The following is a 27851-nucleotide window of genomic DNA, read 5'->3' on the forward strand; positions in this document are numbered from 1 at the left end:
GAAAGACTTAACAGCAAGGAACTTGGGAAGGCTACAGCTTTATTATGCAAGCAGGCTCCTGGGAATCTCAGTTCCAAACCATCAGCCCCATCTTGGGGTAAAACAGTTGCTTATACAGTGTTTTCAGAAGGAAGCACAGAAGGCCGATAACAGGATATTTTATAGTTGGCTACACGTGTCTTGCCATGTTACCAGGCAGAATTTATGTTACACAAGCTAACTGGAATTACTAGCACTTAACAAGAAGGTCTGGGTTATGATGAGTAGGAAGACTCAATCGTCTAAAATTGAGCCAAGCTATCCTTGAGGTAAGAACTCAAAAGCAAGCAAAACATAATAAGATGCACTGTCTGGCTAAGTTACACTTCCTTTATAAGCTGCTGTTGGCATGGGGGATGTCAAGGCCAGCTCAGTTTTGTAATTTTCTAACTGTGGGAACAGACTGCACTTCCCTGTCCCACTCTTGCATAGTATTAGAAATAATAAGTTTTTAACTTTCCTTTACATTTAAAACTGCCCTTGGTAACTTAGCTCTTCTCTGTCAAATAATCTGAACTCCTGAAGAATTTAAGATTTTTGCTGGCATGGGGGTGCACACCTGTCAGTTCCAGAATTTGGGAGGCTGAGGCAGAAGGATTGCAGCAAGGTGGAGGCCAGCCTGGGCTATATAGTGAGTTCAAAGGCAGTCTGGACTACAGAGCAGGGTCCTGTCTCCAACAAAACAAAAAACAAAACAAACACCCCCCCCCCCCAGATCACAGATAATCACCTCGTCTATCACAGGCACTGGGGTCACTTTCCTCATGATATTCATTTTATTTCCACAAAAAGTTGAAAGGCAGATATTATTGTCTCAGTTGTACAGAAGAATAAAGTTTAGTCAAAAGCATTAAGTAACTTGCTTAAGTGTCCAGGCAGTAGGGTTGGGCTTGGAGTCCCGGTCTAACTTGCTCACATACAGATGAAGAAACTGAGTCCAAAGCAGACAGTTACTCTGCCAGAATAAGAGGTGAGTAGGAGCCTTACGGCTCCCTGGCATAGGTCCTGTTTCTTACTTAGTGGTTAGAAGTCACATAATCTCCAATAGCATTAACGTGTGACTGTTCTCTGATTTCTTTCAATACTGTATGTGAGACTGGGGTGGGCAGGCAGGCAGCGGATGGAGGATTTAAACAATAATAACCCAGTTTTTAGAAAAGCATTTCAGATACACGTGACTTCTAGTTAAACAACATGATCCCCACGGTCTGATAACTGCACATGTTGTGGGGCTGGTATGAACTTTAAGATGTTTTATGTAAACAGCTGTGAAAACTGCAGATTTCTTAAGCTCATTTTATGCTTCTAGCTCTGCCTTTTTAGCCTACAAAGGAAATGCTTCCCCCCAGCCCCTGCTGATGTTTTCTACTTTTCCTGTGATTTTTTAAAAAATATTTCCCTTGGTAACCACTTTCCTTGGCTGATTTTCTACAAAAAGAACCGAAAGGCATTTGTCCCCAAGGGAATCAGCTATTTCAGATTTTATTAAGACGTCAACTAACATTTTTTCAACATTTCCTTCTGTTCTTTGTTTATAAAGAAAGCTCTGATTTTGTTTCATTTTCAACTGGAGACTTAAATGACACCAAGCAAAGTCTACTTAGTTTAGATTTCCAGGTAAAAAAGTTTTAAATTTTAAGTTTCTACTAAGGCATGTGGAATGATTTTAATATTCTGGTAGTTTATGTGCAAATATGTTTACTCCTAAAAACTCTTTACTAATAGATTTTAAAAGTACAAAGTATGTGTTATTTTGTTTTGTTGCTTTTTTTCAGGGTAATTACTTCCCAAGTAATTACTTCAAAATTTATAGAATCAGGATTAAATTATTTTCATGTTTGGATAGAATTTTGTGGTAAAGAGAAGTATGAACTGGTTTGAAAGTTTCATTGTTTAATTTTTAGTCCTAAAAATTAATTAAAAATGTTTTTCTTTAAAAATCTGTTGGGTGACAGAGGATAATAACAGTTTCATGTAGAAGTTTAAAACTCAAGTATTTTTAAAGTTTACTTAATAAAATTAATGTAAAATTTTAAATGGAAAAATAAGTTAGAGTTTACAGATGATATTTAATGGTTGGGATAAACATAGAAGTGGTAAAAAAAAGATAAAAGTCTTACTTGATAAAAATGATATTGTGATTACAGTATCAAAATTTTACCTCTAGAAACATGTTTATTCACTTAATTATAAGGCTGCTTATTAGATATTAAATGTAAAGCAAAGTTCTGTAAGCCTCTGAAAATAAGGAAAGCCTACACATCAAATTATAAAATTAGCAATAAGAGGTCATCTTACAACAAAGTTTAATGAGGTTAGATACTGATTTTGTCAAAATTAAGGCAATTCTGTGAATTTACTTCTATAAATACTGAGATTTCTGGGTAAGTAAAAACTATCGGCCTGTAAGGAGGGCGGGCGGGCTGGAAGGGATTTCCAGATGAGGATCCCGGAAGACAGAGTGTGATGGTCTGGCAAGGCCCATGCCCGCTCCTCTGCACTCACACAGGCAAGGCCCTGCAAGGAAGTGCTCACAGGAGGCCAGGGCACAGGATGTCTGAGATTCTCATAGGTTTCATCTCAGAGCCTCAAGCCCAGGCCTGACTTCTCATGACCTCACCACCCACAGGACAGAAGGTCTGCACATACGACTGTCAAAGCAGTGAGACATCAGGGTGAATACTTCATGCAGTGCATAATATTCACACCGTGCGCTCATGCAGGCCTACTTGCTCTGCTCCTTTTGGGTCTGTCCTCCTCTGGAGCTCAAATTTTTATAGTGATCTCCCTCCTTGGTACTGTTACTCCTACTGGCTCTGTGAACTGACACATGAAACTTCTCATCAGTGCCAAATATAATACAATTTCAGGTGTCAGTAAGCTAATGAATTTGTACCTTTTTTATGCTTTGCATGTCAGTTTCCCTGAAACTAAAGCAGGTCATAAAAACAGTTCAAATACAGTTTGATTCCAGTAAGGTATAGTAGTGTCTTGGACATAGCTGCAGTAATTAACATACAGGTAAGCTGGGCAAGAGTTTGGCGCTGAGGTTGGCACTACGATCGGCTCAGTGGCTGCTGAGCCAAGGTGACCCAGTGGCATGTCCACACAGGTGAAAGCTGACTCAGGAGAGTGACTCTGGCAGACAGAGTCACAAAAAGAGCTACTGAGATTTAAGAGGGCCAATCAGACAAGCTGCCTTCTGTCCTTTCTTCACATCACTACAAACAGCAGACTATTCCAGATACTAAAGAGGGGTCTCCCCTGGGGCAGATACTGCAAGGAACTCTTCAGACACGGAGGGAAGCGGGGATGAGCTTAAGAGCAAAAATGGAGCCCTGAAGAAGCAGAACAGAAGAAGAAGAAAAGAAGAAAGAAAAGAAAAGAAGAAGAAAAAGAAAATTCAGAAAGATTTTGGTTTGAAAACTCTGAAGAAGAAATTAAGCAACAACAGTACCTATTCCTGGCCACAGTATGATAAAACTTCTAAGTATCAAAGAGAACAAACTGCAAAAATTTTCTACAAAGGAATGAAGATGGGATTCGAGTAAAACTTCTTATCAACACCAAATGTAAGAAAATAATGGACTAACAGATGCAAAGTATTAGAAAAAAATGATTAAATGATTTTGAAATCATAATCCTATTTTCTGCCAAAAAGAATATTTGCAGACATAGAAGAATCACAAACCTATAAGATACTCTAAGAGAAAGAAGATATATATGTATATGTGTGTGTATATATATTATTTTTTTGCAAGTATCAAAACAAGTCTGAAGAAGCCTATTTTAAAGTCTTTCTTCTGGAAGCATCTGTGGATTCCAGAAAAGATGGCTGAAAAGCTTCACAGAGCTTGAAAACAGCTTCAAGAGCAAAACAAAACAAAGAAAAGGGCCAAACCAGGGGTGGCAGTGAGAAGCAGAGGCATGGTGAGATCAGCAGGATTCTGAGTTGGACCCAAAATGCGATAATTAGTTCGACACAGTGAAGTTAACTTTAAACTACTCAATAATGATTGGTGACGCCTTTACCCTCATGCCTGAACCAGATGTAAATCATCTTTGGGTAGAAAACACACCCCAAAGTATTTTCATAAATTTTTATGCAATGCCTGGCACTTAATAAAAGGCCGCCAGGTAAATAAAAAGACAAAACAGTCTGACTAAAAACCTAAAGAAATAAAACACACACACATACACACACAATAAACAAAATACAACAGTGATGGGGAACCTTTTAGAAATGAGTGCCCAAGTGCAATACCAAATCCACTTACCTACTGCAGAGCGCCACCCTGCAAATAAAGCAGGATACTGAGGTTTTAGTTCAGAAAGCACAACTCATACATCAGTATTTTTTGTCTTGAAAGAAAAACAACACACGTGTCACAGGTTTGCCACCACTGAAAAAAACCTAGGCTTCAAAAAGACTTTAAAAAATAAGTCTGATTAATACATTCAGGAACAAAAAAACCACAAGATTAAAAGTTTCAGCAGAGGGCTGGGGATTTAGCTCAGCGGCATAAGCACCTGCCTTGCAAGGAGGTGGTCGTGAGTTCGATCCCCGGTACCGATAAAAAAAAAATTTTTTTTTCAACAGAGAATTGGAAGAAATAAAAACAACAAAATTTAATGGACAGAGTTAATAGCTCATAAATCACAGCTGAAGAATACTAATAGCAGTATGAGGAGGAGGAGGAGGAAGAAGAGGAGGGCAGTGTGGTGAAGGGTTGAAGGCTGTGAAAGTCCCAAATGTGGAATGAGGAGCAGCAGCAGCGGTTACCTCACAAAGTGCCGTGAACCCCAACACAGCACCAACAGGAGAGAAACATCTGTGCCCAGCAGAGCAAAACAGATAAAAGCCACGGACAACAGAACATCCAAAGGCAACAAGGAAAAGGTTCATTTCAAAGGAGAAGTATCAGATGGGGACATGAATTTTTAACAGAATCAAGAGGACCAAACAGATATAGGAATGGTGTCTTCAAAATGCTAAAGAAAATACATGTCGGACTTCCAGGAGAACATGGCGGACAGATAATAGCAGCTACGGAGGCTCTCTGAAAGACTCGGCTCATAATTCAGGAATGGTGCGGACTAAGGAGTCATAAGCAGGTGGAGATATGCTCTGCTGACTCAGGAACGAACTGGGCTGAGAGAAACCAACTTGGAATGCAGTCCTGGTGCTAAAACAGGAACAGAAAAGCCTCGGTGTGGAGGCTGGACCCCGCGCCATTGGAAGCCACGATTTGGGTTTCCTGCTGCGCAGCGACTGCCTCTACAGCGGCTCGGCTCGGCAAGGAGAGAGACGCGCGGAAGCTCTGAGAACGGGAGTCTGCGGACGGAGTCGAAAACTGGACGGGCTGGGAGGCGTGCACTGACTTGTGGTGAGGTGAGTGAGAAAAACTGACACTCTACCACAGTTTGACTCCAGCAGAGGACTTTCTGGACCCAGGCAGTCCTGCGGGAGCAGGGCGTGGTGGCAGACTCCAGCCACACATCCCCCTCTCAGGCGGGATTGGTGAAAAGTGCCTGGCCTGCGTGACGCTGCTGGCGGACCCGGTAGGCTGGCCCAACCCAGATCCCAGAGCCTGACGGTGGCCGGGAGGGGTGACTCCCGCATAGGCTGCCTGGTCCGTAACTCCCTGGTGCGCTGTGCTAGGCGGGAACACCTAACCAGTGCAATTCGATCAGGCTGTGGCTGACAGGGAGAGAAACTGGGTCTCCTATATAAGCTTGCATATATAAGGAACAGAGAATATGGGAAGAGGCAGCAACAAGAAAGGCTCGGGCCCCAATTCTGAGAAACAGGCAATAGCGGACACCGCACCAATAAAGCGCCATATAGAGAGCCTCATAGACCAATTCAGGAATGAAGTTATCAACGACCTGAAGCTAGAAGTATGCAGAATAGTTAGAGAAATGCTAAGCACCACCCAAGAAAAAACAGATGGTGGAATGGAAGAACAGAAAAAGAGGGGAGAATTGTTTGATGGAGAAAACAGAGAAAGCATAGAATACGTGAAGCAGGTTCAAAGGGACTACCAAGAAACTAAGAAGTCTATCGAAGACTGGCATAACAGCTTGAAAGAAACTAAGGACAGACTATCTGAACTGGAGGGCAGACTTGTAATATGGGAGAATGAAATGAAAAACTTCTTAAAAATAACAAAGAAACAAACAGCAATAATACAAAGACAAGAAGATGATAAGAGGATCTATAACTTAAGGATTAAGAACATAAAAGAAGAAGTAGGGACACAAACAAATGAACTACAAAAGCTACTCACAGAAATAATCCAGGAGAATTTTCCTAATTTAGCAAAAGGTAAAGATACTCAGATGTATGAGGCATACAGGACCCCAGCTACCTACAACCCTAACAGAGCAACACCCAGGCATATAATAATAAAAATTCCAGAAATTCAATACAAGAGCAGAATATTAAAAGCTGTCAGAGACAAGAAACAGACCACTTACAAGGGAACACCCATCAGAATTACAGCAGATTTCTCTGCACAAACCATCAAATCACGAAGAGCGTGGGGGGAAATAATTCAAGCTTTGAAAGATAATAATCTCCAGCCAAGATTGAGATGTGCTGCACAACTGTCCCTGGAAATTGATGGAAAAACAAGGTGCTTCCAGGATAAAGAGGAACTGGGGGAATTTGCAACCACCAATTCAACTCTACAGAGAGTATTGCAGGATATTCTAAAAAAAGAAAAATACAAAGAATCCAGAAATAGTGGCGGGGAGGCCACAACGAATGGAGCAGAGAACAAAATGAAGAAGACAAACTGACAGCTACTGACAGAAAAAGAGCTCAACAGAAATGAGGCAGAGAAGATTGGATGATAGGAACAGCTATTTTGGAGAAAATGACATCTTAATAGGTAATACTGATTTAGTATCATCTTGTTTTGAAGTCTCATCAAACTTTTGTTCTTCTGTCTCCAATGGTCTAAACAGGTTGTATCTTATTGGATTTTATTATCTACGACAGTATAAGCAAAAACCTTTTAAAGACAAGGAGATTATACAGAAACCATTGTTCATTTTCTGTTAGTCGATTCTAAATACTCTGTAATGCTGTCATTCTCTTAAATGGTTTTACATTGTTTTGACATACTTAATGCTACAGTATACGAAGTTGTACTCAAGGATTTCAAGGAAAGAGACAATATGGTAACTACTTTTGGGTCGGGATTATCTGGTGGTGAAACACTATTCTGCTTAAATGGTTATGTTTTGATCTGCGTTGTTTCGCTGTTATGCCCTCTTTTTTCTCAATCTCCACTCCATTATTTACTTTTTTATTTTTATCCGTTTAATTAAAGGAAAAAAATAGCAGGATATATTATAGTAACCCACTTTGACTTTCCATTATGTCGATTTGAAGCCCTGTATTACTCTCACCATCTTGTTTTTGACTGATGTTCCCCTATTCTGTTTTGCTGGATAGTATCAGGTTCGAAAGTTTAGGCATCAGCTGTGAAGATAATGAGATTCATTATAACACCCATTCTCGTTGACTTTTATCTACTTTTGAAGACCTACAATGTCTCCAATGTTTTGGTTTGTCGGTTTTGTTCTTTACTGTTTTGTTCAATTGTATTATAACTAATGATATAGGCAATTCTATTAGAGATAGCGGGAGGCATTATGGTAACCACTGTTGATCACCTTGTATTATGTTTTTACATTATCTATTATGTCCACCCTTTTGACTTGACCGATTCTGTTCTGTTATATCACATTTGGTTTTACTCTCTTCCAAAAAAGTAATAAGAACCGTGGGAGCAATGAAACACAAAATGTGTAATAGTCATTGTACAAAAGAGAGGAAAAGAAAGTGCTCTAAACTATATAACTGCATGTATATTTAAGTGTATAAGACAGAAAATGATATCACAGAGTTTTATTGGATCATTGAACAGAACTGCTTACAGTATTATTGTTGGAATGTCCACTTTACTAGCTTTAATTTTGTGAACAATTATTTCTAAGATGACAATATGTAATCCATTAACGAGTGATTTCCTACTGTTCATTTTTTTTTCTGTAAATCTGTATAACTTGTACCCTTTCTCTGCTTTTTTTTTCTTTTCTCCTTAAATTAAAAAAAAATACATGTCAACTGACAGTGCTATATCAAGCAACTGCTTGCTTTCAGGATAAAGATAATATATGAGCATTTTGAGAGAAACACACAAAAAAGAACTCATTTTCAACAGACCTGCACAGATGTATTTACTAAAAGACCTTCTTCAAGGGCCAGGGATTTAGCTCAGTGGTGTAAGTGCCTGCCTGGCAAGTGCAGGTCTGAGTTTGATCCCTAGGACCAGCTAAATAAAATGAAAGACATTATTTAGTCAGATGGAAAATAATCCAAATATTAGTGGGAGATACAGGAGGGAATGAGGAAACTTAAGAAGGGTAAACATTTAGCTAAGGAAAGTTACCTTTAGTAATGTCTGCTCTGGTTGTCACAACTTGGGGAGAGGCCAGGACTCTGTTAAGTATCCTGTCCTATCCAGGCTGGCTCCTCACAGAGAACAACAATCAGACCCAAAACATTAATAGCACAGCAGCCGAAGAGGTCTGATTCTAAGTGAACGTTGAGTACAAAATAATAATCTTTTGAAAGTTTAAAAGATAGAATTAAAACACATAATAGAAAAAGCGTATGTGCCAGAACAGAGACTGGCGTCAGTTTGGTACAGTTCTTTCATTGTCTAGAAAGAGGCAAAGGTCCCAAAGGTCCTTTGCTAAGCCAAGGAGGGGTGAGGTAATTTCTACCAAGAAAAGAACAGTAAAAGGTGCGTAACTGCAAGCTATTTACTCAGGATGTTGCAGCAAAAGGATTGCAAGTTCAATGCCAGCTTGGGGAACTTAGCAAAGACTCTGTCTTGAAATAAAAGTAAAAAGGGAGGGATGTAGCTGACTGGTACTTAGCCTAGCACAAGCCTAGTACTACTCAGTGTGTAGTACAGTATGTATATAAAGAAGGTGTAATTACTAACCAAGTAGCAGAAACTAAATAATCAATTAAAGCAAAAGCAAAAAAGAAAAAGTAACACAGAACGGTTAAGAAAAGTAGAAAGCACAGAGTAAAACAGTAGTTTTAGACTCAGATATACCAAGCATTAGTTTAAATATAACTTGATTACATACTTCAGTCAAAAGACAAAGATTATCAGACTACAGTAAAAATGTTACTAATAAAAATCACATAAAATGTAACATAAGAGGCTAAAAGAATAATCAGACAAATATGTTAAGAAAACATTACAAAAAAACAAAAGAAAAGAAAAAAAAAACATTACCAAAAAGAAAGCAACTATGCTAACATTAGGCAAAGTAGGTCTTGTGGCAAAAAGTACTACTAGAGATAGGGAGAAGGGTGCCATATGAACAACTAAATTTATACATGTGTATCCTTATAATGTAGCCTCAAGATTTGTAAATGAACTTGACCAAACTGATCAATGTTAAATTAATTGTATTTAAAAAACCCAAAATGACATAATTAAAACAAAGGACTCTCTAGGAATATTATTTATATATTTAAAAATAAAATTAAGAACAAAAAACCACAAAAGATATATTGATTAAGATTTTTTAAAAAACAAAAATAGGAAATATATAGTATCAAATATATCAAAATATATACTCCCAAACTGTTAAGTAATTTATAGGGAGAAAACAGATTGTAAAGGCCTGATGGATTCATATGCACTGATATACATAACCAAATAACCATAAAGCACTGCCAAGTGGAAATCAGTTTCAGCATAATACACAGAATACACACACATACATACATACATACACACACAGACTGTTATAAAGGTTACCCGGAACTTGGGGTTGGGAAATTACAGCCCAGAAAACGAATTCCTGTTTTCTAAGCAAAGCACCACCAAAATGCAATTATTTATGTATCATCTAGGGTTCATTTGTCGTTACAACAGCAAAGTTGAGGAGTTGTGACAGAGACCATTGTTGTGCAAAGTCCAAAATACTTACTGCTTGGCTCTTGATAAAAAAATACCTGACTACTTTTGTGCTAAATGAATTACAGGTAAGGAAGTTTGTTTTTTCTGCATTACAGCTGCAGAATTTTGATTTTTAAAAATTTTTTTAGTAACTTGGAGTACATTTTAAGCCGTAACACCTGGTGTTAGGAGAACACTTGGGGCACTAGGTTGTCATGTGGGAATGATGACTGGCCTATTTTCCACTCTCCCTTTTGATAACTAAGCACTGTCAGATTCTATTCAATTATAAGCTGTTACGTTTTGGCTTCAGCGACATGTGACTGTCTTGATTAAAACCCTAAAGCAACTATTTCTCTAAATCGAGGCTCCTCGACCTCAGCACTATCAACCAACATTTTACCCCACTATTTCTGGGCTGCAGTGAGCTGTCCTGTGCACTGTAAGGAGCTTATGGCACCCTTAGCTTCTTCATGGTGAGTAGCTGTAGCAAATTGTGACCACAGAAATCATCCCCAGATAGTCACGGTGGATCACATCTGTGATCCTAGTACTGTAGAGGCTGAGGCACGAAACTGGAAAGTTTACGGTTAGCCTGGGTCACACAATGAGCTCACGGCTAGCTAACACTGCACAGTGAGACCCTGTCTCAAAAAACAAAACAGTATTACTAAATGTTGTTGGGGGATCACCCTCAGTTGAGGAGCATTGCTCTAAACATTGGCCAACTTTTGCTGTAAACTATTTTAACTTCTGAAGCTCACAGTATGCGTCTCTTGCTGCAGGTCTTGAACTCTGCTGTTGTGCATAACCAAAAACAATACTTAAATAAATGACCATGGCTATGTATACTGAAACTTTATATTAAATTTTATCTACATGAAATATTTTTCTGTATTTTTTCTTTATCCTTTTAACACTGCTCCAAGCTCTGGTGAATGCCTGACAAGTGTTCCATGGCTGAACTGTACCTCCAGCCCAGGTTTTAATCTGGTGGTGCTGAGGCTTCAACCTGCCTGGGCCTTCGGCATGCTAAGCAACTGAGCTGTCACTGAGCAACAGTCCCAGACTCCTGCCCTCGTTCTTTTTTTGAACGCACTTAGGGCAGGGCTAATTAGACATCGTGAGGTAAAACTGTATGCGGTTGTTTTCCTTTTTTTGTGTGTGCCAAGAATCAAACTCTGGGGCCTTGCATACGCTCGGCAAGCAGCCTGCCACTGTGTCTTACCCTCAGTTCTCTAATTTTACTTAACCACTTGGAAACAATAAAAATACTTTCATTAGTAGGTTGTACTCAAACAAGCAGGAGGTTCAATGCAGCATTCTGGTCCTTACTCTCCTGACCTCAGCTCTAAACTGCTACCAGCCTTGCAGTCCGGTTCCCCCGGTCCCTGTGTATTAAGAACCTCAGCCAGGTTTAGATCGTGAATGCTGCTCATTTCATGCTTCGGATGCGTGATTCCAGTAAGTCAACCTCTTTTTCAGAACCTAAGTGATGGCCTTGTCCAAATACCGTAGTAGGGACAACTGAAAATTACAGCGAATATATTTAATCAAGAAAATCAACACACTGAGTGCTCCCAAGACTCCCTCGTGGTGGTGCACCCACCTGTCTCACATGGTGTCATGTTCCTGAGCTGAGCCAAGCACCCACACGCTCACACAGAGCAGCTTGCACTGCCCACACACACTGCTACAGACATTTCAGAATCACCTGGTCAATTTTTGTCAAAATTGTCTGCTAGAATGTTTTTTTTTTTTTTTTTTTGCATCTTTTTCCTTTTTACCGGTACTGGGGATTGAACTCACGACTGCCTGCTTGCAAGGCAGGCACTTTATGCCGCTGAGCTAAATCCCCAGCCCCTGTCTGCTAGAATTCTGACTGGCTTTGTGACAAATTAGTGTGGTAAACGGGAGGGAGAATTGCGAATTTAACAATATATACATATATTTTGGAACAGGGTCTCACTATGGCCGTGGGATCGCAGGTAAGCTCCACCGTGTCCAGCTTGGTACTGTCTGTTCCTATTGTCACAGTTATTTTACTGGAGCAGTGTCACAATCGTTTATGTATCACCATGGCTGATTCCATGCTTCAAGGTAATGTTGAACAGTTAGGACAGAGAACAGTCTGAAGTATTTATTATCTAGCCTTTCACAGAAAAGTTTGCTCATGATGGGTCTAGAAATAAATATATGAAAAGTTCCTTGATTCTGATAGAAAAATTCCAAATTCTGATTGGGCAGTAACACTAAAATGCATAGCATATCTGTGATATTTCTCAAAGACCTATTCCTGAGGTATACAAGCAGTTATAAGTCAATTTTCAATGGCAAAAAAGTCACTACTAACTTGGAAATTCTGTTTCACTCTAGAAATTGGCGAAACATCAGACATGAAGTTTGCGTTTTTGTTTTGTTTTTTTCTGCTTATCGTTTTTCAAATTGACTTTGGACAAAATGAGGAAATTCCTAGGAAACAAAGGAGGAAGATGTATCACAGACGACTAAGGAAAAACTCATCACTCAACCAGAGGTCAAAGAGACAGCAGGGAATCCAACAAACAACGACCACTGCACCAATAGCAACCTTTCCCATCATTAACCTCGATTACAGCACGGAGGAAAAGTTTGAATCCTTTTTAAATCTTCCTGGAGTAGAATCAAGCTACAATGTGTTACCAGGTAAAAGAATGGTATGAGAAAAGGGGATGGGAGGCAGAGAGGGTAAGGCCCTCCAGGAAATCAAACTTCCAGAGAAAAACACAAGTTATTTTATTACCTTTTGTTTTAATCTATAAACCAATTTAAAAATAATTTAGGGGCTGGGGGTTTAGCTCAGCGGCATAAGTGCCTGCCTTGCAAGCAGGCAGTCGTGAGTTCGATCCCTGGTACCGATAAAAACAAAAAAGACCAAAAAAATAAAAAATAAAAAATAATTTAAAAAGATTGTTTTAGGAATATATTGATACAAAATGATTAGCAAAAGAAAAATATACTTATCCTACCACTATGCTTATAAAATCATAGTTATCATTTTTGGGTTTTTGTGTATTATGCATCTATTTTAAATAGTTATAATTATAATACATAGTATATAAATATTAATTTGTAAAGTGTTTTTTCATTTATGACAGATCATTCAGAACGGAAATTACTCAGGTGACTTTAAGAACACATGGCTATTAGATATTTTATTAAATGTGTTTCTGTATACAGCATACTATTGGATCTTGCTGCTTCATCCATTCTGCCAGTCTTCTTTTATCTTGATTGGGAAATTGAGACTATTAACATTGATGGTTATAACTGATGCATATTGACTTATATTCTCATCGTGTTACTTTCCTATTGTTGATTTTCCTTTTTGTTGTTGTTGTCTTTTTGAGACAGACTTTCACGATGCAGTTCAGGCTGGCTGTGACCTCACTTTGTAGTTCAGACAGGCCTTGAACTTGCAGCGATCCTCCTACATCGGCCTCCCGAGTGTCAGAATTATAGGCATGGGCCACCGCACCCAGCTTTCTCCTCTGTTTAGCTGCTTGTGTGGCCTGGTAGATTCCTTTTGTTGGGGTTCCTGGAGTTGTAGTTCTCATTATCCCTTTGTAGACGGCCCTTCAGAACATTCTAGAGCACTGCTTTTGGTGACTGTGAATTTCTTCACGTTTTGTGTCACAGAAGTATCTTATTTATCTATCAGTTTTGAAAGACAGCTTGTGGGGTACATCAATCAAGGTGGGAGACTGTTTTCTCTTATGGCTTGAAATACTTCATTACACGCTCTCTTTGATGGGGTTTGTGTTGAGAATTCGGCTATGATTCTGATAGGCTTTCCTTTATATGTGATCTATTTCTTTTTTCTAATAGCTTTAACATTCTGTTCTTGGGTTACATTTCTGGAATCTTGATTATTATATGCCTTTTTGTAGGTTTTTTTTTATCATGGCTAATTATAACTTTATATTCTTTATTTGTCTGTGTGTCTAATTCTTTTTCCCTGCTTGGGAAGTTTTTTTTTCATTAATTTTCTTTTTCATTGACTCTGAATGATGTTATGCTAATTCTTACATTATTGAGCAGCTGCTAGACTGATTTTTGTGGTCCCTTGTTATTTTTAAGAAATCTTTTTTTTTTTTTTTTCATGATCATTAACCATAGTCCCATCTTCTATACTGATGTCCTGTTCACACACTGGCTCTTTTTGCTGTGTATACCTTCAATGGAATTTTTAATGTCCTGGATACTTGTTTGAATCTGTTTCATGGATTCCATTTCTTTCCTATGCTGAGGAGTCCATAGTTTCCATCATTTTCCTAAGTTCTTCTATTTCTTTTTTTTTTAACCAAGTCTGTCATTATGGTTACTATATCTGTAGTTACGTGTCTTTTTGTTTTGTTTTTGGTACCGGGGATCAAACTTGCAACCTCATACTTGCCAGGCAAGTGCTTATGCTGCTGAATTAAATCCCCTGCCTGCGAAGTTATTTATGATTTTATTTTTTCTAGAGCTGCATCTGCTTTGTTACTTTTGCTGTTGCCACTCAGAGACCAGATGGGTGGTTTTCGAGTTGTCTCACCTCCTTGCCGACTGGGTTTGCCTCTGATGAGGTAGACTTCTGGGGTTGCATCTTAAGTGTCTTCTCATTTTTTTTTTCCACTTAATTCCTGGACTGATGCATGTAAATTGCTTATAGCAAGTAGAACCTTTAGGTGAGTACTTCTCAGAGGTATCTTCCCAGTGTAGCTGGGTTTTGGGTTTTGAGTTTGCTGCAAAATTCTGCTTCTCCAATTTACTGAGGTTAAGAAGTTGAACCGTATTTGGCCTAGCTCCTTGCTCCATCAGACTGCCTATAATACTTTTTACGACCCTTAGGCAATCTCAGTCTTGGCACTCCAGGAAGAACTGATTAAAACAATTATGTCACCTTGGCTGAAGCAGGACAATCAGCAGTGACGATGGCATCAAATACAGCTTAGAAAATGACAGACTGTGGTAACTCTTAATTTGCCATGTTTAACTCTATGACTAGATTTGTGGTTATGTAACAAAAACAGGCACTGCAGTCTGCTGTGTCCGCTGCTCTGTCCGCTGGTACATTTCTCTGGGGAGGCCCCTGGGTGGCCAATATTTACCGTGTGTCTGCAGGTTCAAACCACCCCTCCCACACACAGTGACTCACAAAGTGAGTCAGGGCTCAGGGAGAAAGTGTCACTTGCCACCTCTTTCTTCTTCTTCATTGAGGCCTCTCTCTTTGCTCTTCCTGTGGGCTTTAACTCTTAGTTGAGATTCTTCCTGGGCTACTAAATATTTTCAAACAAAATTTTTTAAAATACAAATGAGTGCAAATTATTGAATTTATTTTATAGAAACCACACTATGGATTTTTAAAAACTGAAGAGTTAAATGAAGCATGAATAAATATGAGTTTATTTTTTGGTTTTATTTCTTTTTGTTTTGGGTACTGGGTTTGAATCCAAAGCCTTTATGTATGCAAGCCTTAGGTATGCAAGAACCTAACCACTAAACTACATCCTCAGCCCTTTGGAACTTTTTAAAAAACTTGATTCAGGGTCTCACTAAAGTTCTCAAGGCTAGCCTTGAACCCATGATTCTCATGTTTCAGTCTCTAGAGTAGCTGGGGTTATAGGTGTTCGCCACATGTTCAACTAAAAATTAGTATTTAATGATCTTTTTCCAAGTTTAGAGCAAAAATATTTTACATATACCATTAAATAAAACTTTGAAGAGACAAAAAAATCACTATATTTTTTTTGTGACTTATTGTCTCAATAAAGCTAAATGCTTCTAAACTACTATTTCCACGAAGCTAATAGAAATAACAATTACTATGAAAGTAGGCAATTCGGGCCACACCAAACATGAGCGGGGAAAGAAGAGGCAGAGAAATCAACTAAAAGGACAACTCCACTACAGTATAATAATAGTACATGCACAGCTGCCAAAGAATGATAAAATCAGGGGCTGGAGATTTAGCTCAGAGGCATAAGTGCCTGTCTGACAAGTGCAAGATTATAAGTTCAATCCCCAGTACCAAAAAAAAAGTTAAAATCAATTTTCTTATTTAAATCAAAAGATATCCAAGGTATAATAATAGAAGATTGAGGCTGGGCATGGTGGACCACACCTATAATCTCTAGCACTTGGAAGGCTGAGGCTAGACTGGGTTACAAAGTGAGTTCAAGGCCAATCCAAACTGCATAGCAAGATTCTGTCTCAAAAAGATAATAAATAAATAAATAAATAAATAAATAAATAAATAAATAAATAACAGATTGAAAGCCAAAAAGAAGTACACATACTATGATCTCACCTCTGTTTTAAACACCTAGCAGTCCAATTATTTAGAACAGGATGACCAAAACTGCCTACTTTTTCATTAATTTTTGTAACAGGAAATACAAAAACAATTTTATCAAATGTATTAAATAATTTTTCTGTTTATCATATATCTTAAAACATTCAATACACAGTGAAACCGTACAACCTGGACAGTAGGATTTCATCTCTTTTCAAATCCTTTTCCATTGCTGCCTTTCTTTGAACAGCACACCTGCTGCTGCTGGGTTGGCCTTTCCTTTCCTTCTGTGCGTGGAATATTTTCAATAAAATATCTAATGGTGAACACACTGATGACACACGCCCTGGTCTGTTTTTCCATTATTTGGTATACTAGACCTCATCGAAATTTTAAGTGACTTTTTGAACCTACAATGTTTTAAATAAATAACAAAATGAATTCCATATTGTTTGGTTCAAAAGATGCATATGTATTTTGTAATAATATTTTTCCCTTGTTTTTTGATTTTAGGATAGCTTGTAAGATGTTGGTCACTTCTGTCAACACCAGCCATACAATTATTATAATCACTAGCAACTACTGGAATTCTTTTAGTTTCCTTTCTTAAGATCTATTATTTCTGTATTATGAATACTTGACAATAAGGAAACATCTTTTTTGTCTCTCCATTTCATAACACAGATTTTTCTCTCCAATATGCTGTTTTTCCTTTTTCAGTTGTTTTCTTTTGCAGATTTTTTGGCATTTCCTTCCTGTTCAGCCTCAGTGTCCTGAATGTGTCCATTTTGTGTTGTAAAAGATCATCACTGAGTTCTGGATGAGTATAAAAATTGTATCTAATGCAATTACAAAGAATTTTTGTAAATGGTAGCACAAAATTATAGTTCATTTTTCACAAGTAAACATGAATTAGTAACAGAAAATATTCAAAACTTATTAGATTTCACTAGACACAGACATCTAAGGTGAATACAGTGTTCTAAATAAAAAAAAGCAGCAAAAGTAGTTGACATAAAACAGACATAGGTTTAACTCAGCGACATAAGTGCCTGCATGGCAAATACGAGGTCGTGAGTTTGATCTCCAGCACCACCCCCCCCCCCCCGCCAAAAAAAAACCCAACACAGACATAGGAGTGTACATTGCAGAAACAAGAATTGGCTGGTTGAAATGAGACCTGCCTGAGTGATGCTTGGGTGGTCAGCACATAAACAAATGTACTGCCCAAGTAATGCTTGGGGTAAACTGCTAAGTGGTTGAAATTCTATTTTATTCATTCTATTTGTCTAATATAAATTCCTACTATGTTGCCCATCCTGGCATCCAGCTCTTGGACTCCATCTATCCTCCTGGTTGAGCTTCTCAAGCAGCTGCAACTACAGGCGCATGCTACTGTGTGTGATTTAAAAAAAAATTAATACAGGGTGATGCACACTTTCTAAAGTATAACAGTTGTATACTAAACATCTCTAGTTATTCCAAGTTTTCCTGTGCTCATAATGTATTTTTTAAAAATTGCATTAGTGGGGCTGGGGATTTAGCTCAGCGGCATAAGCGCCTGCCTTGCAAGCAGGCAGTCGTGAATTCGATCCCTGGTACTGATAAAAACGAAAAAGACCAAAAAAAAATTTGCATTAGCTCATATAACATACAAATTAATATTTCAGTTATACACTTTGGTGGTGTTTAGTATATTCACAATATTGTGCAGTGACCACCACTAAATAGTTTCTGAACATTTTCAACACCTTACACGGAAACCCTGTACAAAACTCCTCATTCTTCCCTATTCCCAATCCTGACAGCCCTTATCTATTCTATAAACTTATTCTGGAAAATTTCACATAAATTGAATCACATCATGCAGTGTTTTGCATCTGGCTCCATTCATGGAGCACGAGTCCAGAGTTCACCCATGGTGAGCCCTTGTTGTGGTGGAATAACATTCCCTTGTATGTACAGGCTACATTTTGTTTATCTATGCATCACTTTATGACAGGTATTTGGTTTGTTTCCACCTCTTAGCTATTGTATGTGGCCCAGCCATGAACATTTGTATATAAATTTTATTTGAACATCTGGTTTCAATTCTTTTGAGTATAAATCTAGGAGTAGAACTTCTAGGCCATGTGATAATCCTGTATTTTTTTCTTTTTGATTATATGCAGGAAATGGTATCTCACTGTGCTTTTGGTTGATGTTGGACATCTTTTTTTGACTTGTGTGTCTTCTTTAGAAAAGTTTATATTCAAGTCCTTTGCAAGAAAAGTGTATATTCAAGTCCCTTTTTGTTTTTTATTTGTAGTGTAGTGTCTTGTTTGTAGCTCAAGATGGCCTTAACCTTACAATCATCCTGCCTTAGCCTCCCAAGTGTTAGCATTCTTAGGTATGCCTGGCCTGCCCATTTTATAATTGGGTTGTCCTTTTGTTGAGAGTTCTTTTGTATGTCTTGGATATTACACATTAAATCAGATATATGATTGGCAAAATTTTCTCTCATCATGTATGTTACCTTTTTACTTTTTTTGACAATAGCCTTTGATGTACTACATTTTAAATTTTAATGAAGTCTAATTCATCTTTCCTTCTTTTTGCTTGTGCTTCTGGTGTCATATCTAAGAGTTTATTGCCAACTATAAGATCATGAAGATTTACTCATATGTCTTCTAAGAGTTCTGCAGTCTTAAGCTTTTACATTTAGGGATTTGAATCATTTTGAGCTAATTTTTGTATCTGATATTGTAAGGTGGGAGTTCAGCTCCATTCTTTTGCATGTGGTTATCCAGTTGTCTCAACAACAACATTTGTTGAGGAACAATTTTCTTCCCTCACTGAATGTTCTTACCACCTTTTTAGAAAATTAACTGGCCATAGATATGTCTTAACTTACTTTCTTCATGGTGGCGAAGATGATTAGTGTGGCTTGGGAGCAAACCTTTTGTAATGTTTAGAAATGTGTAAGTTGAGAAGTCAGACTTGGTTCTTTTTTCTCAATATTGTCTTGGCTACTTGGGATCCCTTACAAATCTGTAACAATTTGAGGACCAGCATTTCTTCTTCTGCAAAACCAACCAACCAACCAACTGTTGAAATTTTGATAGTGTGTAGGCCCGGATAGTAGTTATACAATCAGGAAGAGAAAACCTAAGTTCCCTCTCCAGAGGAGTGACTGAATGAGTGGGACCAGCTGATTGCAAGCACCCGAGTGAGACATGGGTAGGTCTAAATGGAGCGGGTGCGGCGTGGAGATAGGATGAGTGTCCAGTGTGAGATCATCTGAGGGCAGAGTGTGCAGATGCGGGCTCAGGTGGAGGGGTTAGCAAGAATGACACCATGGATGGGAGACATTCCTCTGAGATTCCCCTCGGTTCTCTAGGACCATTTCAGGGACGCAGGGTTGCCATGGGTTACATGTACCTGGCTTGCTTGGCTCACAGGGAACAGGAATTGTCTTGGGCTGCATATAATATAGTTAATATGTAAGGAGCAAAGCTCCCTTTAGTTAAAAATATGTTTTATTGTCATAAAGGTGTATCCAACCCACAGTGTGCACTGTGTACTTCATTGTGCTTTTTACGGGTAACTATTATGGTCTGTGAATTTCATTTTCATAAAGCAGTAATCCAAAAATGAGCACTGCGGTGTCTAAGAAGCCCACAGAAGTCTCACCTTTCCCCTGTGCATGTAAACAAAATTGGACAGTGTGCTTCTCAGTGCTCTTCCGGCTCTCAGGGCTGAGAGCAAACTACACAGCTTTGGTTAGGTGTAGCCGTCTGTCGTGGCTTGTATAATTAGATACCTTTAAAACTCAGGCAGCAGTTTGCAACCTCCCCTTCTCACCACTGTGGCAAACATGGCAGTGTGTTTGCAGAACCCTGCTGTCTGCTACCGTGTGACTAAAATGAGCCCATTGAGCCCGCGTTCCCACACTGGACACACGATTCAATGAGAAAACTAAGATTTGAGGGTTGCTTGGTTCTGCACTCAGGCTGTCCCGATAGATACAAGCTGGAATTGCAGTTCATGGACAGACACCACGAGGAGGTCACTCTCAGAGCTCAGAGAGAGGCTGAAAGGAGCGTGAGTGAGAAGCATCTCCAGGGGCTGTGCTGGAAGGACGTGTTTACTCTGCAGAAACACACAGGATTTTATCCTTGTGTAGCTAGATCAGTCTGACTTTATTCAGCATTTAATTCTATTCAGAGATGCTGGCAACCACCTAGATAATTTAAGTGACTGTTAAATTACCTGTGTTCTTTTAGGAAAAAAGGGACACTGCTTGGTGAAGGGCATGACCATGTACAACAAAGCTGTATGGTCTCCTGACCCCTGTACCACCTGCCTCTGCTCAGACGGAAGAGTGCTTTGTGACAAAACCATGTGCCAACCCCAGACGTGCCCTTACAAGCTCACACCCGAAGGAGAATGCTGCCCGGTCTGCACTGATACTGGTACAGAGATGTAGCCAAAACAAAACATTGTGTGTGGTTCAGTCAATTCTTTTGTTTCTGTTTTGTCACTACTTTAAGGTAGTAACAGCCTAATTGTCAGGCACGATGCTGATAAACAGAAATACCTGGGGCAGTGGACGGGAGGTTGACTGGGGTAACAGAATATGGCCTTATCGTTCAGGTTAACGTGAGTAAACGAAGACCAGATCACATGCACATGTGACTCTTAGTGTTAGTGCTATCACCATGGGATTTCTACAACAGGCCTTGAACTAGGGATTAAGGGCTCTGCTGTGGTCTGTACGTACTGTAGCTCATTTACCCCAGATCGCACTGGGTGCAGTTATCTGAAATGAAGTCACTGAGGTCACAGAACAGAGGAGGAGTGGCTTGCACGTGGACAGAATGCAGCCTGCACTCTCCGGCTGTTCTCCCAGGCAACCCACAGCCCAGCGCGGCCTCAGTGACCCTGGGACACATACAAGTGTGGGAAGAGCATTGGGTCCTAGCGCCACACTCAGTGCTGGTCACAGTGTGGCTCCCTGCAGGCCTCTTCTAGGAGAAGCAGCCTATGAAAGAGAAGCTTAGCTGGTTATTTCTGAAAATAGGTAAGCAGGTATTAAATAAATAATTTCCCAGTCAGAGACAGAGACATTTTCTCTCGTCTATAACTAAGGTCAACTGGTATCTCATTCAGATGATCACAGGGCAAAAGTCTCCTGCGAGGAAGAACTACAGAATACTTAGGAATTGTATTTTGCTTTGTATAATCAATGAAAAATTATGTTTTTTGAAAAATGCTAGAAAAGGTTCAATGAAATTGATTCCTTAGAGTGAAACACAAGATTTATAAGGCAAGATACAAGAAATTCTTAGATGTTTTTCAAGAGCCTACATATTCTTGAAATGTTATCTTGGAAAAATAAAGTTGGAATATATGGGAGGATTTTTTTTTTTTTTTTTGGCATCAGGGCTTGAACTCATGACCTTATGCTTGCCAGGCAGGCGCTGTGCCACTAAGCTAAACCCCCAGCCCAGGGGAGGATTTTACATGCTTCTATGTGACAGCTTTAGTTTCCTTTGACCGATTTTTTTCTCGTTCTTTTCTCTGCATGTTTTGTGAGAGATCTAAAAAACTCCCAGACTTTATAATACATACTGAAATGATATCCCAAGTAATTTCTTCAAATAATTAAATTTCCTGAGTTTCTCCAAGGAGTGGTTCACACGTAGCATTAAATGAAAACAGAAAGATGATAAAATGAATTCATAAGCTTTGATGGAGGAAAGCTTGTGCATGGAAGCTCACTTTTCCCCAGAACTGAGTGGGTGAGATTAACTATTTTGGTTTTTTGAGACAGTCTCACTACATAGTTTGGGCTGGCCTCAAACTCACAGCGATCCTCTTGCCTCAGCCTTCCAGCTGCTGGGATTGCAGGGGTGTGCCACGACACCTGGCTGAGACTGAATTTAGACTCACGCCCTGCATTCCCTAAGTCCTGCCGCCGATAGAGCCATATGTAAGTTAGAGTAGCTTTCTATGAGTGTCTGTTCCGCTCCCAGCACTGTGGTGTGATGAACAGCACTTCAGTACATGTCTAGGAAAGCAATGGAACTTAGGTCCAGGGTGCCATGCACAATTCTCAGGCAGAAAAGCCAATTTATGTGGAAAATTCAGCAGAGAAAAAGAGAACTTTATAATTCTGATTTCACGGCATGCTATCAGGCCCTTGGAGCTGAGGGAAAAAAATGGGTGAAAGAAATAAATATATAAACAAAAGCAGTTTATTACCATAGTAAAATGTATACCTGTTTTAACATTTTATACCTGAAGACAGACTGTAAATTCTTATATAAAAAATGACCCAGGCTGAGTGCAGTAGCTCACGCCTGTGCTTGGGAAGCTGAGGCAGGAAGACTCTCCCAAGTTCAAGGCCAGCCTGAACTACATAGAGAGACCCTATCTCTAGAAACCAAGGCTGAAATCAAAACCAAAACAAAACCAAACTAAACCACAAAGACTCAAATAAATGGAACAGTATCTATTATAAAGGTATCACATCTGATGATATCACAAGCTCATGATAACGTTGCTATTTTGCATCATGTGGCAATATTATTCCCTCTTTAGTCCCATGGCAGACCATATTCTAGCAAAAACACATGTCATTCAATGCAAAGACTAGCAGAGGCACAGAAGCATGAAAAATTATAACAGATCTTATAAAATGGAAATAGTTACAGTTAAAACTTTGCAAAAAGAAAATTGAAGATGCATTTCATTTTTAAATGGCACTCAATCACTTGGAGGGAATAATATTTACTAACCTCCTTTTCATTGTGATTTTTCCTCTTATTAACGCCATCGACTTGCCCCTGCTCACTCCTCCCTGCGTGGCCAGTTCTCTCCTACTCCCTTGCCAATGGTAGTACAGTAAATGATAGAACTGAATTTTCTGGTGATTCTTCAGAACAAAGAGAACCGACCAATGTGCTTCCTAAGCAACTGCCACCTCCTCAGGTAGAAATGGACCAAGTATTTGGAAAAGCAGCGCTTCAATCTGAGGAGGCCGGGGAAGAAACTAAAGGAGATGGAGAGCACAAGAAAGAGACCTCTGGACACAGGGGCCAGGGTGGACCTCACGGTGAGGGGGAGAGCAGAGGAGACGGCAGGCAGAGGCCTGGCAATGCAGGGAGGCCAGCACATCAGCAGCCACGCTGTGGAAGGGGGCAGGCGGAGGAAGAGGATGAAGAGGAGGAAGAGGAGGAGGAAGGGGAGGAAGAGGAAGAGGCTGTAAGAGGAGACGCACTCCCAGTGCCCTGCCACCTCCCCTTCCCCGCTCCCCCCAGGGGCAGGCCACGCCTGCCAAGCGGCTGCTCCTTGTCCTACAGGACCATCAGCTGTGCCCATGCTGCCCTGACTCACATCCCACCACTGATGGCCCCGGAGATCACAAACCTGGAGCTTGCAGGTAAGAGACATCGATGCTGTTTTGTTTTGTGCTTTCGACATAAATGCGACCCTTGCTGCTGTATGAATGCTGTGTTTCAATCTCACGACAGAGATTAATTCCATCAGCTTCACACACATGAGCTCTCTAGAAGACAGAACCGTACTTCAGAAGGCTTAGGTGTGAAATAACCACCAAATCAAATGATTTTCCACACACCTTTTAAAAAGTCAGCTTCAATGGGCTATAATTTGTACACAGTAGAAGTGATCTTTGGTGTAGAGCAGCTCTGAGAGCTGTGTATGCACTGCCGTGATCAAGACACAGAACGCCCCCATCACTCCCCAAAGTTCCTCCTTCTCCACCTTCCCTCGTCCCTGGCTGTGACAGAAAAATGTCTTCTATCCCTATGGTTTTGCCTTTTTGAGGCTGTCACATACACACAGGATAGGGAGCCTTTCTGGTGGAGTGTCTAATGCTCTTAGAGCTGAATCCTGTTTCGGATGTGTCACTCGTTTGTATGGCAGGTAGTGTCCTGCTGTATAAAGAGCAGTTACCAGTGAGGGACCTCTGGGCTGTTTCCTGGCAAGACAATGTGTGCGTATAAATGTCTGTGTGGACCTATGACCTCATCTCTCCAGGGTTATGCCCAGGGACGGAACTGCTCAGCTGGATGGGGAAACCCAAGTTTCACTATGTAGAGTCCACTGGACGGTTCTCCAAGGGGGCTCACCCTCGGCATGCCCTCGGCATGTTCCTGCCACACCATGCCAGCACAGTAGAGCCGATTCCCCCTGGCTCCAGCCACTTCTGCGGGAATAGAATTTCTGGACCTTTTGTTCGCGGTGCTGTAAAAGCCACCAGGGAGGGTTCTGGGTGGAGGACAGCAAGAGCAGGTGTGAAGGGCAGGTGAGGGCGGTACGGCAGGTGGGCCTGAAGGTGCGGGGGTGGGTGAGGACAGGAGAGCAGGCCCTACATACTCCTGCAGATCCCTCTCTGAAGTGAGGTGCTGCTGGCATCTAGTGTACTAGAGGCTTCCATGGCCTTCATAACAGAGGCTTTCATTTCACTTTCATCTCACCTAGTAACTTGCACGGCAAACTTTCATAGCCTCTGTGTGACGTATGCTCTACCCTAAGAAAACCCAGTGGGTCCAGGAAGGATAAATGACCATGTTGGGCTATACTGTCTGCATTTTACAAAAAGGTTACTACATTTTCCCCCTAGTATTGGGGAATCAAACCCAGGAGACTCAGGTGGGACCCCAAGAGGTCATCTTCCTGCCTCGACCTCTTTCAGTACAGGGATTATGGGCTGGGCTGGGGTGTGTGTGTGTGTGTGTGTGTGTGTGTGTGTGTGTGTGTTGGGGGTGGTACTAGGTCTTAAAATCCGTGGCCTTCATGCAGAACTATATCGTCACCCTTTTAAGAAAGCTGTCACTAAGTTGTCAAGTTGCTCAGGCTTGTGGTCCTCTTGCCTCAGCCTTCCAGAGTATTGGGATTATATAAGCAGTACCCTATGGTTTTTATAGTATGTATTATTTCTGGAAAGGTCATTTTCTGTGTCTAAAATCAACTAAAAAAAAATCACTGACTACTATCCTTAACTAAGGTATCAAAACAAAAGTTCTTAAAATAAGTGCAAAGAACTCAGTAGATTTGTTATTCCCCTCCGTGGGCAGAGAGATAATGTCAGATATGGGGGTGGGGTGGGGCCTGAGATGATCTTCCCAAGTTGTTTATACAGGAAGGACACATGTTCAGAGGAGGTGAGTGGTTGGCCTGATCTCTTGGATAAATAACATCATGCTCCCACCCCAGGGAAACTGCAATAGAAAAATATGAAGAACAAAATCAGTTTCTGTACAACCTCATAGAAACACTTCGTTTTCTGTTGATGCATAATGTTATTAGTTCTGTCCAGCAGACTGCACTCTGGGTGTTTAAGCAGCTTCATCTGAAACATCAGGCATGGACTATGACGAATCCTTAGAAAATTCTGACTATGGTGAATTATCTAGTCCCAGGACTATTTTCCAAACACGCACTTGTTTATGCATTTCCTGCCCTTGTTCTGAGTATTGTTTTTCCCTTCAGACCTAGCTCTCTCTTGATATGCATACAAATGTGTACATGTCTGGATATTTGCATATGTCTAACACAACTGCTCCGTGTCCTAGGGAATGCTATCAGCTCCATCCCGAATGAAGCATTTAATGGATTACCGAATCTGGAAAGGCTTGATCTGAGCAAAAATAATATCACTTCTTCAGCCATAGGTCCAGAAGCCTTCAAGGTAACCACATCCCCCAATGTGTGTGTAACAATCCATGTGAATGGCTTCACTGTGATGAGCAGCAGCTGTAGTCTTGAGGTGGGGAAGGAAGGAAAGGCAAACAGGCTTTAATTGGAAGTCTTCTTCTGCATTAAGGAAGTTCCTTCTCTGAAGTCCCTAAACTGCATTCAAGTTTTCTCTTTTTTTTTTTGTCTTTTTCCTTTTTATTGGTACCGGGGATCGAACTCACGACTGCCTGCTTGCAAGGCAGGTGCTTATGCCGCTGAGCTAAACCTCCAGTCCCTTCAAGTTTTCTCTTGAGCGTCACCTATTTTACATACTTTTAGTCTCACCTTTGTAACAACTTAAATGCCTCAGTGACATAACTAGAGCGTTCAGTTTATGGAGGACTTTCTTTCCAAGAAGCTGAAAACATTTAAATCTGATGTCTTAGCATATGAAGCATTGGCTAGGAATAAAACAAGGTGTCTATGAAGCCTCTGTGAGCATTTTCAGGCCAGCAAGACATTGCTTTCTTATTTATGGGCAATGGGCAACATCTAGTAGAAGATGCTTTGGCAGTGGGTTCCGGAAAAACAGAGGGGCTCAGCTGAAAACTGGCACTGGGTTGGATGGGAAGGAGGACAAAAAAGGATAGGAAATAATACAGAGTAAGCCTTTGAAGGAAATAGATCTAATTAAAGATCTTTTCTACAGAAAGGAAAAGAGAAATCAAGAAATTTCAGGGCAACAACAGTAGAAGACAGGGAAGGTTAAAGGCTGGTGTGTGTAAAGAAGGCTCATACATGTGTGCGCCTTAAGAGACATAAGTAAAACACTACATTACACTAGCTCAAACCCTGCTCCTCTGGACAGCCTTCCGGGTCCCCCAACAGTTCTCACACATCGCGAGCCTCTTGTGTTCTTAGCTCCTGGTTCTCTTCTAGAGCCCGAGCAGACAGGTAACAGGGCTCCTGGTACCTGCTTGAAGCTATCCATCTTTCTAACAGTTGGCATTAGGAGCCATATATATCTTCTATTTGGTCACAAGAAAAACACTGTAGATTACCTCCTTTTCTTGGCTGGGGAATTTCTTGTCCTGCTATAAATTTGAAACTGGACTATGATTACTGGAGAAGTGAATCATTCCACATAGATTCACTAAAGAACTCAACTTTAGTTCTCCATTTTTGCTACTTCAGGCCAGGCTTGGAAATAAACATGCAACTATAAAAGTGGAAAAGCACTTTTTCAGGCAGTTATTTGAGGACCACATAGAAATAGCCTGTGATATTTGTAGCATTTTGTTTTAAAAACTTTACACAGTAATTAGTGTTTTATTATGACCTCTTTCCTCACATAAATAATAATGTACATATGAAACTTTACAAATACAGATTAAAAGCCATCTTACCTCTAAGCACACATCAGTCAGATTAATGCATGATTTAATGAAATTTCTATCTCCTGCTATGAAGATAAAGACCTAGCAAATTTAAGAGTAGCTTGCTTGCTATTTCTTTCTCTCTTTTTCTTTCTTTCTTTTCTTTTCTTTTCTTTCATTCTTTCTTTCTTTTGTTCTCTAGCTTTCTAAAGTTGCAATACAAATATGGGTGAGTAGAATATAAAGTCATCAAACGTGGTTTGCTGCAAATGCATGTGAATAAAAGCTGTTACTGTGCTAACATTTACGTGGTAGAGAGAGGATTGGCATGTGGCCTGCCCATTATTAAGACAAAGGTCATCCAAGTTTGTGAGATTTATATTCTTTTCCTAAAAAGTGCCCATTGTATGGAATATGTGACCATACAGGTGA

The 27851-nt window shown here is 40.0% G+C and overlaps 2 protein-coding genes across 7 annotated transcripts in view; one reads left to right on the top strand and one right to left on the bottom strand.

Moving 5' to 3' along the window:
• Cenpp (centromere protein P) overlaps positions 1–27851 on the bottom strand; it is a 216905-nt gene that overhangs the window by 60202 nt on the left and 128852 nt on the right. The window lies entirely within an intron of this gene.
• Positions 1–27851, top strand: part of Ecm2 (extracellular matrix protein 2) — a 42212-nt gene that overhangs the window by 4095 nt on the left and 10266 nt on the right. Inside the window, exons 1-5 of one of the 5 annotated variants that reach the window (XM_013150664.3) lie at positions 864–1009; positions 12417–12725; positions 20622–20810; positions 23213–23782; positions 25941–26056. In XM_013150664.3, coding sequence (XP_013006118.1) covers positions 12437–12725; positions 20622–20810; positions 23213–23782; positions 25941–26056 — 1164 coding nt within the window. In that variant the 5' untranslated portion in view covers positions 864–1009; positions 12417–12436. Of the gene's footprint in view, positions 1–863; positions 1010–1460; positions 1657–12416; positions 12726–20621; positions 20811–23212; positions 23783–25940; positions 26057–27851 lie in introns of those variants that run through there. The other 4 variants (XM_003468255.4, XM_063227337.1, XM_003468254.4 and 1 more) reach the window with 4 other exon arrangements.

The sequence above is a fragment of the Cavia porcellus genome, unplaced genomic scaffold, assembly GCF_034190915.1.
Source record: "Cavia porcellus strain 051 isolate PalLab524CR breed Dunkin Hartley unplaced genomic scaffold, mCavPor4.1 scaffold_17, whole genome shotgun sequence".
Lineage (NCBI taxonomy): Eukaryota > Metazoa > Chordata > Mammalia > Rodentia > Caviidae > Cavia > Cavia porcellus.